At 44.2% G+C, this 12,154-nt stretch overlaps 1 protein-coding gene across 1 annotated transcript in view; it reads left to right on the top strand.

Moving 5' to 3' along the window:
• Nucleotides 1-318: 318 nt before the first annotated feature.
• Nucleotides 319-12,154, top strand: part of wdr44 (WD repeat domain 44) — a 29,833-nt gene continuing 17,997 nt past the window's right edge. Inside the window, exons 1-6 of the mRNA XM_063204185.1 lie at nt 319-880; nt 3,388-3,421; nt 5,948-6,025; nt 10,574-10,965; nt 11,155-11,522; nt 11,937-12,070. Coding sequence (XP_063060255.1) covers nt 804-880; nt 3,388-3,421; nt 5,948-6,025; nt 10,574-10,965; nt 11,155-11,522; nt 11,937-12,070 — 1,083 coding nt within the window. The 5' untranslated portion in view covers nt 319-803. The remainder of the gene's footprint in view (nt 881-3,387; nt 3,422-5,947; nt 6,026-10,573; nt 10,966-11,154; nt 11,523-11,936; nt 12,071-12,154) is intronic.

Raw genomic sequence — 12,154 nt, forward strand, 5'->3', positions numbered from 1 at the left:
CCGCCGACGAGCGCCGACGAGCGTTGAAGGGGATAAGCAACTGCAGAGGTTGCAAGATCTGACTGCAGCCGCATTCATCCCGCGATAGTTTTACACCATGTGACATGTCACCTCGTCAACGCAACGTCGACGAAATTTCGAAGTTTGACAGGAAATCTAACCGTCATGCAGCATTTTCCATCCAGGGTGCATTGCTGTCTAAATGCGCATATATGCGTTGACACATCTCGATCGCACCTATTGTTCCCATCTAGCTGTCAAGAAAAATCACGCGAGATTACAGCGATACTTGAAGATTCGCGAGAACTCCATTCTAGCTGTCAGCTTCCTTTCCTTGTTTTTATCACTCATCATGCATAGAGGGATTTGTCTAACGCAATTATTGCTTTCTCAGTAACTTTGCGAATATATAGTGATTGTACTGTAATCTAAATTTAGCATTTTTGCCGTACTATCCAGGACATTAGGAATCTTAACGGCAATCTCTCAGTCTGCTGCGTTAGTTGGGCCAGTTGTTAGCTTCGACAGCTAACAAACTAGCCAAGCCTTGTACAGGTGACTTGTCTCAGAAGTGGCCTCTCCCACTTCGTTGTGGTGTCCACCCTGGCAACATTTTTGGACTTGCAAAAGGAGTTATCGGACATATACTACAAACAGTGGCTTTTTGCTTCATTCACAGAACGGATTTCGTCGTTTCCCCCGTTCAAATCCAGTTAGCCGCCTTCCCCAGTAACGATTACCTCCGTCTGAATCTGGGCCTTTTGCATGTAGCCTTCTAGCTCAGTCTATCGTTAGGCTTCTCGATGGCGTCGGACACAAGTGACACTGAGGAATTTTATGATGCTGCCGAAGATGTTAACTTCTCTCCCTCTGCAAATGCGTAAGTATATGTATATGCACACGTACGCCCAACTTGTCGTTTTGGTGATGTTGGTGTTGTCTGTTTACTATTGTGACTGTGTATTGGATTCTCGAGTCCAACTGATGAGTGTATGTTGTTAAAAAAGACCCTTGACACTTACTTATGACTTGTCATCTGACTCATTAGCCTTCTTGCCTTCCTGACGTCGCCTGACCTGCATTGTTTTGACAACACTGGGTTATGTTACGTAGTGTGATAAGAACCTGTAAGAACTTGCCCCCTCTACAAGGACCTAGCCCAGATGTTGTTTGGTTGCTGAATGCTGATACTGAATGACCTGATCAGTTAATGATATAAGAATCGAAGACTTGACTACAACACTGGTCCCACCCAGACATCGGAAGCTTGCTCTCATTGTATTGACATCATGTTAAATCAATTAATGGTTGTCATTCCAGATGTAAGTTATAAGCTTACAGACTTATTATAAACATGATGATTGCTCAAGTTTTCTATTCCTAGATATAAGCCATTTTGGATATTTTTCAGGACACTTCATCAGTGTGTCAATGTTTTTCCTGTGTCGAACCTGAGAAATGGCCCATTGTACAAAAAGTCTGACTTCAGCAGGTGTTTGTTTTCACAATATTGTCAACTGAGAATTGCATGGAAAAAGGAAGTGCTACACAAACACAAGTGCTCCCTCACAACTGTGTAAGGGCTGTCCAACGCAACTGTCAATCTGTCAATCCCATTGACACTGAATAGAGTAGTTTACTTACTGTGTTTCACTTGTGCACTTAGGGCACTATGTTTCAGTGTGTATTATCAATACGGCATCCGCACTGAAACACGAACACTGAAGTGCACAAGTGCACCCACCATTTGAGATCCATACGTCAGTGGCTCATCCATTTCAAGTCTTTGTCACTGTTCATACAATAGAATGAGAAGAATATGGCATACATTGGAAAATTCTGTGTGTCATGAAAGCTACATCATATCAAGCACACTTATAGTAGCAAAGCTGCTTATTTTTTTCCATAAGCAGAAGGTGTTTTTTAGTTGCCTGATTATCATCGACTTTGAAATCTCGATGTTGGTCTGACCAAGAAGATAACGATGAACGTTTCCCAAACGGTCTGGTTAACCCGCCTCCTTCAGTTTGCTACTGGTCGAGGCTAGAAAAGGCTGTGCCGAAATTTTAACCAAACATTTTCTTAGTCCCAATAGAACGTCTCCACATAAACTATGTCACTGCCTTGAACACGCCTCTACCCAAGGCCGTTGTAACTGCTCAAAGTTGATTGCTTCCCGACAAAGTGGGTGGAATTCCTGATTTCTCCGGAGCTCAGAAAACTATATTTGTATTGCTCCTGGTCTGACTAGAAGCAGGCGTGGCCTGGCTAGTTTCTCAGTGCTTGGTATAAACCAGAGCCATCTAATATCAGAGTTACGCCACTCCCATAGACCTCTATGGTCCAATCTATTCCACAGCAATGGAGCCTCACGGAGCCTCACGGAGCCCCACGGAGCGTTAACATGGAAATCCCCATTGACTTTAGTTCTATTAGAAGTTACTTAGTTCCAGGAGGTGGCCGTAGAACACAGAAAATGTGGTAAAGGTAATGTAATTTGTTTGTACTTAATCTTTGTTTGGTATGTGATGGTTCTGTGTTAGTTTCCAATGAACAGAAGTTTACTGTTAAGAAACATTTTAATCTACGCGAATCACATCACCAACCGACTTCCTGGTCCCCGGTTTGCGCAACTCTGTTATTAGATGGCTCTGGTATAAACGGAAATGCGACAGATGGCTCTGAATGAGGGATGGGGTATCGGTGTATCGGTATCGGTGTATCGGTGTATCGGTGTATCGGTATCGGGTTCAGATATCAACATATTTTCAGAGATCGGATCGGATCGGAATTTTCCCAAAGTATCGGAATTTTCCCAGGACTGATATTGAGCCAGGTGTAATGTTAATTTTAAGTCATAACACTTGCATATTAGTTTTCAGGATGGGATTGTTACTTTCCTACTTGATACTTTTACTTATTAATTCATTTCCTGTTCTTTTGACTTCCTTTTCTGACCAAATAGTCATCTTGAGCCTTCCTCAAGTTGAAATTCATGCATATATCAGGTTTTGATGTTGGATCGGAGTAGTATCGGTATCTGCAGATATCCAAATTTCGATATCGGGAATCGGATCGGAACTGAAAAAATGTGTATCGGTGCAGCCCTACTCTGAAAGAGAAAGGGCCCAAATGAATGGAATAGTCATTGAATTAGGGCACTAGATGGTGCAAAGTAATTTCCTTCCCACATAGCTATTAGGTATTGTTTCTACCCACATGGATATCTTCTGTTTAGACGAGTAATCTCAGTCACATATATTGTGAGACTCCTTTGCTTTGTGATTTGTGAATATGTTTTATCTGCTCAGAGCCTCAGAACAGATGTCATGATGTACTAAAATTGTGTTTTTGACTCTTCTTTTTTTTTCCCGCCCCTCCTCACAGTTCACCTGCAAAATTCGTCCTTCCCAGTTCTCAGGTAAGATAAACACAGTGCTCTCCCTGTATGCGTTTGGAAAAAAAAAAAAAATAGCTGTGAAAATGTTTCCTCATCGGGGAAAAACAGAAATGTCCTCTCTGTTCTGCTCTGCGTCACGAGAGCAGTGGCACAGCTTGTGGTTAGATATGGAGAAGAGATATCTGGTTGCCAAGGCTCTGTTGCCCTCGCTGAGTTTAATTATTATTCACGGAGAGCAGACTGGAGATAGGCAGAGAGAGCCTAATGCTGACATATGTGTGTAGGAGGAGAAGGGAGATGGAAACCAGAGCATTAGCTTACAAAGCTGAAATAGAAAGTCATTAAACATCTAATGCTCCAACTGCATCTAACTCCTGCATAAATGCATCTAACTCTTCATCCAGAGAGTTTACTACAGCAACTTGCCTCTCTCTTTTTTTGACTGCTTGACTTGTTGGAGCTTGAGGTTGTGTTTACGAGGTGGTTGTTTCGTTCCTCAACTGAGGAACTTCATCAGTTTCTGGTTGACTGTCTAGGGCTGGATTGGCCATCTGGCATAGCGGGTATTTCCTGGTGGGCCACACACACTTTTTTTTGGTACATTTCTAAAAAATAGTGGCTCACGAGGGTGCGGGGCCCACTGGGGAGTCAATTCTGCGCCACTAATTATGAGGGCCCCCTTTAAGCCAGAAGTGCCCGGGCCCTATTTCTCCCCCAGGCTAGCCCTGGTGCAACCACTGCTATTGTACTGTGAAGTTGGTACATGAATTAATCTGTAGAGATGGCTGCTCTGGTATTGATGAGTGGGATGGCACTTCAAGTCAGAATGGTATGTGGGTGGGAGACGTGACGCCTTGTTTTTTCGTAACAATGGTTAAAAACCTACAAAACTGTTATTTTCCTTTAAAAAAGAAATGTCAATGAAAGAAGATGTGGTACATTATGTTTCATATTAGTCTTAGATGAGAAGAAACATTTTTGTTAAGATTTATGTAAAGGTTTATATGTCAAATTTCCTGCGGTGTGACTGTAACATTAATGAAACAATATATAATAATATATATATAAATTAACCAACAACATTTTGAATAATGTATGAAGCATTTGGCATGATTGCATAAATCTTAACTTTAGATTAAGATATGTGAATGTGGAAAAAACTCAAGACAGTAATATTAACTACAAGTTCAACTTCGTAACACAAATTGCGTCCTGTGGGGTGACATGTATGTCAATGTTTGTGAATGGGCAGCTGCAAGGCCAACTACAAGGGTCTTAAAGACTGGCTCCTAACCAGTCAGTACCTCAGTTATTGGAGAGTGCTGTGGAAGTTTAAGGTGACTCTTAACCTCTTAATATGTCTTCATATTGCAATCTTTCTGTCACGCAATGCTTAGGTTCATTTTATGGTGTCCTGTGGTGTGACTGCTCTTATAGGAGGAAAAAAAAGTTTTTTTTATTAATGAAAACACATATTAAGATTAAACACAATATCATTATCAAGTTAGAATGAGCTCAGATGTCAGTCATGTATACAAAAGGATTAAAATGGCCATAATGCAGTGAATTCCCTGTGGTGTGACTCCATTTTCCTGCGGTGTGACATGCCTAGCTATGTGTTGACGCAGGACACATTTTCCCAAAAATGGCAAAAATAAGGTGAAATTCCACAGACCACTAAGTGCTTTATTTTTTTCTATTTTTTTCCAATTTTTATCCATCATTTTTTTCAGGAATTTGAAAAACTTTTTTTTTTTTTTGCGTTACGCCCTTAGACGTCAACCACCCATGTAGCAGATCATTGGTGATTAATGCAACACCCCCACCCCCCACTCAGACGTATAATGCTGACAAATGTGTGTAGGAGGAGAAGGGGGATGGAAATTAGGGCATAGAGGAAATAGGAATTCATTGAATGGAACTCATCCAATGCTCAGTCTCATCTAATGGACTTCTATTATGTTCACACTGAAGAGTTCTTTTAAGCAACTCTATTCTTTGACTGCTTTGACACCCCTACACACACACCCCAAAGTTGCTCCTGTGAACCATCTTTCCAGCTCCAATAAGGCAACTTGGATGAATGATAATTTCACACGCTATATGTTTGTGTTTTTTCCTTGTACGGGTAGCTAGTTCTCCATGCAATGCTTGCCTATCCATCAGCATTACAAAGGGCAGATAGAAATAAAATGCAAATACGTTTTCCCGCTGTCTGCAATAAACCAGTCTCCTCTAAGGCTTTAGTGGAGTTGACAAAAGAACATCTCCATATTCCAGACTGGATGACTGTTCTGCAATACTGTCAACTGACAACTGTCAACGATTGGTCAGGTCACCACTCCTTTCAAACGAGAGCTGAGGTCACTCCTCCCACCTAAGTGGTGCTCCAGGGCATCAAGGTCGGATCCAGACCAAAAATGAATTACAAAGTAATTAATGTGGTCTGGTAAAACCTGGCTACTGTACTACTGTACAGCGTAGTTTCTGTACTTCTCTGGAGGACAGTGTTGTGCTGGTTGTTCACTGTTGGATGTTTGTTTTCAGGCTGCTAAGGAGTCCTTGGAGCAGGAGGTAGCAGCAGGATTGGCATTGCCGGAGTCTCGCAATGACGACTCCCTAAAGGTAGGTCTACGTTACTGTTTCTCAACGGGGGCGCTACAGCCTCCCAGGGGGCGTTGGGGAGCCCTAGGGGGGCGGGGGGGGCGTTGAGAAGCATACAGCTGAGTGTGGGCTAATGAGAAAATGCGTATTAACAGACTTATGGGAAACCCATTCCGTTGTATGCCGTCTGTGTTTTCTTGTTGACGTACAGTGGTGCTCATATGTTTACATACCCCAGCAGAATATACGCTTTCTTGGCAATTTCTCACAAAATATGAAGTATTACACATTTTTTTTTTCACTCATTGCTAGTGACTGGCTTAAGATATGTATTAGCAATCTTCTGTGTTTACTCTTTCAAAAGCATGTGATCATGAGTAGAGTAAACACAGAAGATTGCTAATAAATGTCTTAAGCCAGTCACTAGCAATGAGTGAAAAAAAAAGATTTTGTGTAATCCTTCATATTTTGTGAGAAATCGCAGAGAAAGCGTATATTTTGCTGGGGTATGTAAACATATGAGCACCACTGTACATAAAGCCTCACCTCTGGGATTTGGGAAGTTGTACATGAGCTATCAGAACACCTCAAGTTATAAACCACTAAACCTGCAGTCACTAAAATTCCCAATTTCAGCCGAAAAATTCAAGGAGTATTCAACTTCCTGTCCCTTCCTCCAAAATGGCAACAAAATGCAATCAAGCAGATTTTGTTATGATCACAACGAGATTTGCCTGGTTAGGTTAGGCTAGGTGGGGTTGAATGCTTGGCAAACAAGATGGACAGACATAACATATCTAACTTGATTTCCTAAGACATAAAAAAAACCTGCTGCGTCCTACTTGAAGCAGTGAGTAAACTGCCTCACAAGCATGTGGACTACACCCGCAATTCACGTCAGCTAGATGAATGCCAATCAGGGTAGGTCCCATGCATGCTTAGCAAAAAATGTGTTCCCGCTATGATTAAACGGCATGTGACATGACTGCGGTGCAAAAGTCACTCCCATGTGCCGCGTCCTGCACAGAAATTCTAACCAGAATGCTTCACGCGGGACTCGGTGGGCATGTTCGCTGTCCAGCAAAAGCGACACTGCTTCATAGCGATCAAGCTTAATGTCTTGTGATTGGTTAACTAACCACACCCCTGAACCGGTTTGGTTAAGCCAGTGGTTCTCAAACTTTTTCCATCATTACCCCCTTCAGAGGGTCTGAATGCTTCCGAGCCCCGCCTCGTGCAGACTGATTTTGCGATTGCTGCGCAGAATCAAAGGAAAGGTGACTAGTGAGATTATACAAAGAGGGACTGCAGTCGAATGCAGATGTGTATTCATTTCCTATGCTATTCAAATTCACGACAATTAATAATATAATGTTGGTGAGGACTTTAAATTTATTGACTTATTGGCGTGACAGGAAATCATTTAAAAGAAACCTCAAAATCAGATGTCACACGCCCCCCTTGAGGTGCCTCCCCCCCCCCTAGGGGGGCTTACGCCCCACTTTGAGAAACACTGGGTTAAGCTAACCAAGGTAGTGCTGAAATTTTGCAAACAAGTCTTAAGAACTCATCTTTTTTCAGACGTGGGCTATTTCATGCTCTTAGAATCCCATGACAGTTCAAGGCAATGTGACCTAAAAGCAAATAGCAGACTTCCACCTTTAATTGCTTATGAGAAATTTCAAAAGACAGAAAAGGTCAAATGTCGGGCCCACATGAAAAATTCAGGTCAAAACATTTTCACACCCCAGCTGTGTTCCAGGACAATTGTGCACCAAAAAAACCATCACCTAGTTTGCACATCTATTTTTGATTGTATGTTTCTCTCTGTTTATTCTTCTCTGTCTTCCTGTTTGTCAGTTTTTCTCCTTTTATGAGTCTTTTGTCTTGCTGCTATGTATACATGTATTTAAATGTGCCGCAGAGCTGCCGAAGAAGACCATAATTGCTTTCCTCTCTCAGAGTAATGTCAGCTGTGGGTCAGTTTCAAAAACATGCTCACTGTTTTATTTCACTCATGATCCGCATTGCGTGAGGTAGGGGTGTAAATCACAGCCTCCATGACGATACGATTCGATATCGATTTCTTAAGGCAGCGATTCGATTATTTTCGATACTTAAGAATGCCCCACGATACGATACGATTCGATTCAGTTTTTTCCATTTACTTTCCCCTTTTATTATGTTATGGAGCTAGGGCATTGGACAGGGGCCAGCTTTTCGATTATTTTCAATACTTAAGAATGCCCCACGATACGATACCATTCGATTAGATTGTCAGCTGCAGGATCGATACCTTTTTGATATTATTTACATATGAGGTGGCATTTGCATGCAATCTGTGACAATATGAGACTGTATTGTTTGAATATTTTTCAAAAAAGTGTGCTCAACTCCAAACTACAAGGTCTTCGGTGCCAACGAATAAATTTGTACATTTCTATTAGAAAAGCCGCATTTAGAGGCTAAGGTCGAAACGTCTGTCTGTTATGCTAACCCGCTGATATAGAAGAGTTAAACTTCATACTGTGGCTTTTCTACAAGAAATGTAGTAGTTTGAATGACACAACAGTGGCGAGTGAGAGCGACACAATGGCATATTAAATGGACCTATTGTCAGTGACAGGCGCTCCTTACTTCAATGTTTGTCTTGCTTTTCAGAAAACAGTCGCTGCTTGCTGCTTGCTTGCAGTCGCTATTTGCTCTCGTGCACTGTGCTCCCAGTTTTGTGCCTCAGTAGTCCTCAGACAACCTCAGTGCATTTCCTGCCTCTGGCTTTCAGCACTTTTTCTTTCCCATTGTGTGTGCTGACCTTCTTCCTTATCTCTGTAGTCAACAATCACAGACCTACGACCCTCCAGCACGTGGTGAGGAAGGGCAGGTTATCACCATGCAGGCTCATATTCTTCCTGCATAATACCATAGAGTAGCTTAGCTTACACCGCAACAGAAGCATGTAATACTTAAAAGGCAAAAAGTTTACCGCACACTTATTTGACTTTATGCTCTTTTATTCTTTTATTCACATGCTCTGAATAAAAGAGCATAAAGTCAAACAAGTGTGCGGTAAACGTTTCCCTTTTTAAGTATTGCATACTCCTGCATTTACCAACACCTAGAAGCTGTGCATGGATCTTTGAACTTTTGCAGACGCATATAATATTTTCATCTAAGAGCACACTGTTGTTCTACTTTTTACACATTTCTGCTGGCACTGGCTCTGGCACTTATTCAATAGCCCGATGCATTGGACGGCTTCTTTTCACTTCATGAAAGGGAAGTGCACTTGAGAGGAGGCTCTGGTGTGGTGACAGACAGGCTGCTTACTGGGTGCATCCCAATATGTGACCTTGCCTCCTCCACTTGCCTCCTCCACTTGCTTCTCGTCATGATGACATCACCGACAACAGCATTATATTTCAATATCTTGCAAAAGCTCAATTGTAAAGTCTTTTTCTCATTTGCAATTGGGATGGTGAATGAAAAACAGTCCCTCAAAAGTTGTTGTGGCGAGGCTGACAGCTGGGAAACTTTATCGTTTTCTTCTCGGAGGAGGGGCCAGGAGGAGGGACGAGGAGACAAGCACAAGTGGAGGAGGCAAGGACACATATTGGGATGCACCCACTGTACACGATTCAAGCCATTTGCACTCTATTTCCCCATTCTGCACACATGAGACCTGTCCATCTCCTTCACTCTTTATTACCTGGTCCACCAGAGGGGCTGGGCCATGTGTTGCATTGCAATGACCCTGTCTGTCTGTCTGTCTGTCTGTCTGTCTGTCTGTCTGTCTGTCTGTCTGTCTGTCTGTCTGTCTGTCTGTCTGTCTGTCTGTCTGTCTGTCTGTCTGTCTGTCTGTCTGTCTGTCTGTCTGTTTGTCCGTTTGTGTGTCTCTTGTTTGTCTATACGTCTGCCCTTAATATCTATGATCATCTTTTAGGGGGTGCCATGATTGCTCTCATGACTGCACTGATTGTTTCTGTCTGTCTCTGTCTCTCACCAGATCATCAACAGGTTGCCATCTCTGATTGTTCTGTTATCTATCTGTCTATCTAGACCTTGTCTGTCTGTCTGTCTGTTTGTTTGTTCGTCTGTGTGTCTGTGTGTTTGTCTATATGTCTGCCCTTAATATCTATGGTCATCTTTTAGGGGGTGCCAAACAAACAACTGACATGTGCGTCTAGTGTTGGCTAGGGGGTCAGGCTGCAATCTCATGATTGCTCTGATTGTTTCTGTATGTCTGTCTCTCTCCAGATCATCAACAGGTTGTCATCTCTGATTGTTCTGTTGTCTATCAGACTTGTACGAAATCCTGAATTGAATGAATTGAAATTAACGGTATGCCATAATATGAACACTAGGTGGTGGTGTTCTATGCACTCTCAATAGAACACTAGTGGTGTGTAGATTGAATTCAAAGAAATTCAAGGTAATGGCACCACCTATTGTCCGTATTAGGACATTGCTTTGAATTTCAATTCACTCAATTCGGGAATTTCGCACAAGCCTGTTATCTATATGCTTCTTTATTTCTATACCTCTGTTGTCTGTATGCCTGTGGCTCTCCAGATCATCGACAGCATTATTGAGGAGAGCCAGAAGGACAACGGTGCCCAGGACCTCCTCCATGGGGAGGCCGGCAGGAGGCCGGAGGAGGAGAGGCCGAGAGCAGACGACCACCAGGGGGCAGCATCATCATCCGCAGCAGCCAGCGCCCCCAGCGCCGCCCCAGAGTTCCTCTCAGGGCTGGTGACCGCGTCCACATCCGCATCCGGCAGCCAATCAGACCAGCAGCCTGGCAGGGCGGCGGAGCAGGGTTCGGAAGATGCTGGGTTGCCCGCGGCAGCAGCAGGTGTGGAGGTGTGCGTGCCAGCAGTCGCACCCGAGGCCGCCCAGGATCATGCTGCTCAACCGCCCCCACCTCCAGACATCACCAGCACGCTCGGCGGACGCACCCCCAGGTAGGGATGCACCGATACACATTTTTTTTTACATATGCAAGTGTTATGATTTCAAATTAACATTACACCTGGCTCAATGTCAGTGTCGGAAACTTTGAGAAAATTCCAATCCGATCTCTTAATTACAGTATGTTGATATGTGAACCCTTTACTGATACACCGATACCGATATCCCATCCCTACCCCCAGGTCCGACTCGCAGTGCGCCGGTGGGGGAGGAGGAGTGCCTGAATCGGACCCCAGCCCGGCCGACCTCCTGCAGCAGTTCCCTCTGGCGGACAACAACAGGCCCCAGCTGGAGCAGCCGGACCACCAGGATCAGAACCAGGATGTGGGTCAGGATGAGGACGCCGATCAGGACCCCGCGGGCGGGCCCTCCAAGCCGCCCAGGCAGTTCGCCGTGGAGCCCGACATCGTGGCCAGCACCAAGAAGGCACCGCCCTCCAGACCGCCCCTCCCGTCGGGAGCCCCGCCGCCCCGGCCGCCGCCCCCCTCGCGACCCACCCTGCCCCCCAGCAAGAGGTCCCAGGACGCCCTCCGGCCCAGCGTGCTCGCCGGTAAGGAAGGGAACACGGATGATGCCCGGTTGGTTTTTTTGTTTGTTTTGTTTGTTTTGGGTTTTTCCCCCCTTAAAGTGCAATTTTTGGGACGTTTTCTGGGTGCTTTTGTTGACCTTGAGGAGGGGCAGGATTTTGGGAGAGCGATGGGATGGGCCTGTAAATGACCCAGTATTGATTTAATAACTTTTATAATTTTCAATACCTTTTTATACTTCAAAATGATTACTTCAACATAATTCAAAACGACCCAGTATTGACTCAATACCTTTTATACTTCATCCTGAACAACAGGGTCTGACTGGACTGCCTGTTGCTTTTGATTGGTCAGTTTCCTCAGACTTGACAAATCTGTTGTTTTGATTGGTTGGTCTCCCCAGACTTGACAAATCTGTTGTTTTGATTGGTCGGCAGTGTCGTCGGAGGTGCTGGAGGAGCCGTGTGGCCTGGTGTCCCCCAGCTCGACGGTGCGCTCCCTCACCAAGGAGCTGCAGCACTCACTCGACCTCGCTAGCGCCACCAGCGGGGAGAAACTCGTCACTGCACAGGTGGGTACTACTGGCTATGTGTGTGCACGTGTGTCCATGTGTGCAATACAGCATGTGCCCATGTGTGCCAGTATATTTGGAATA

This window comes from Engraulis encrasicolus, chromosome 7 (assembly GCF_034702125.1).
Source record: "Engraulis encrasicolus isolate BLACKSEA-1 chromosome 7, IST_EnEncr_1.0, whole genome shotgun sequence".
NCBI lineage: Eukaryota > Metazoa > Chordata > Actinopteri > Clupeiformes > Engraulidae > Engraulis > Engraulis encrasicolus.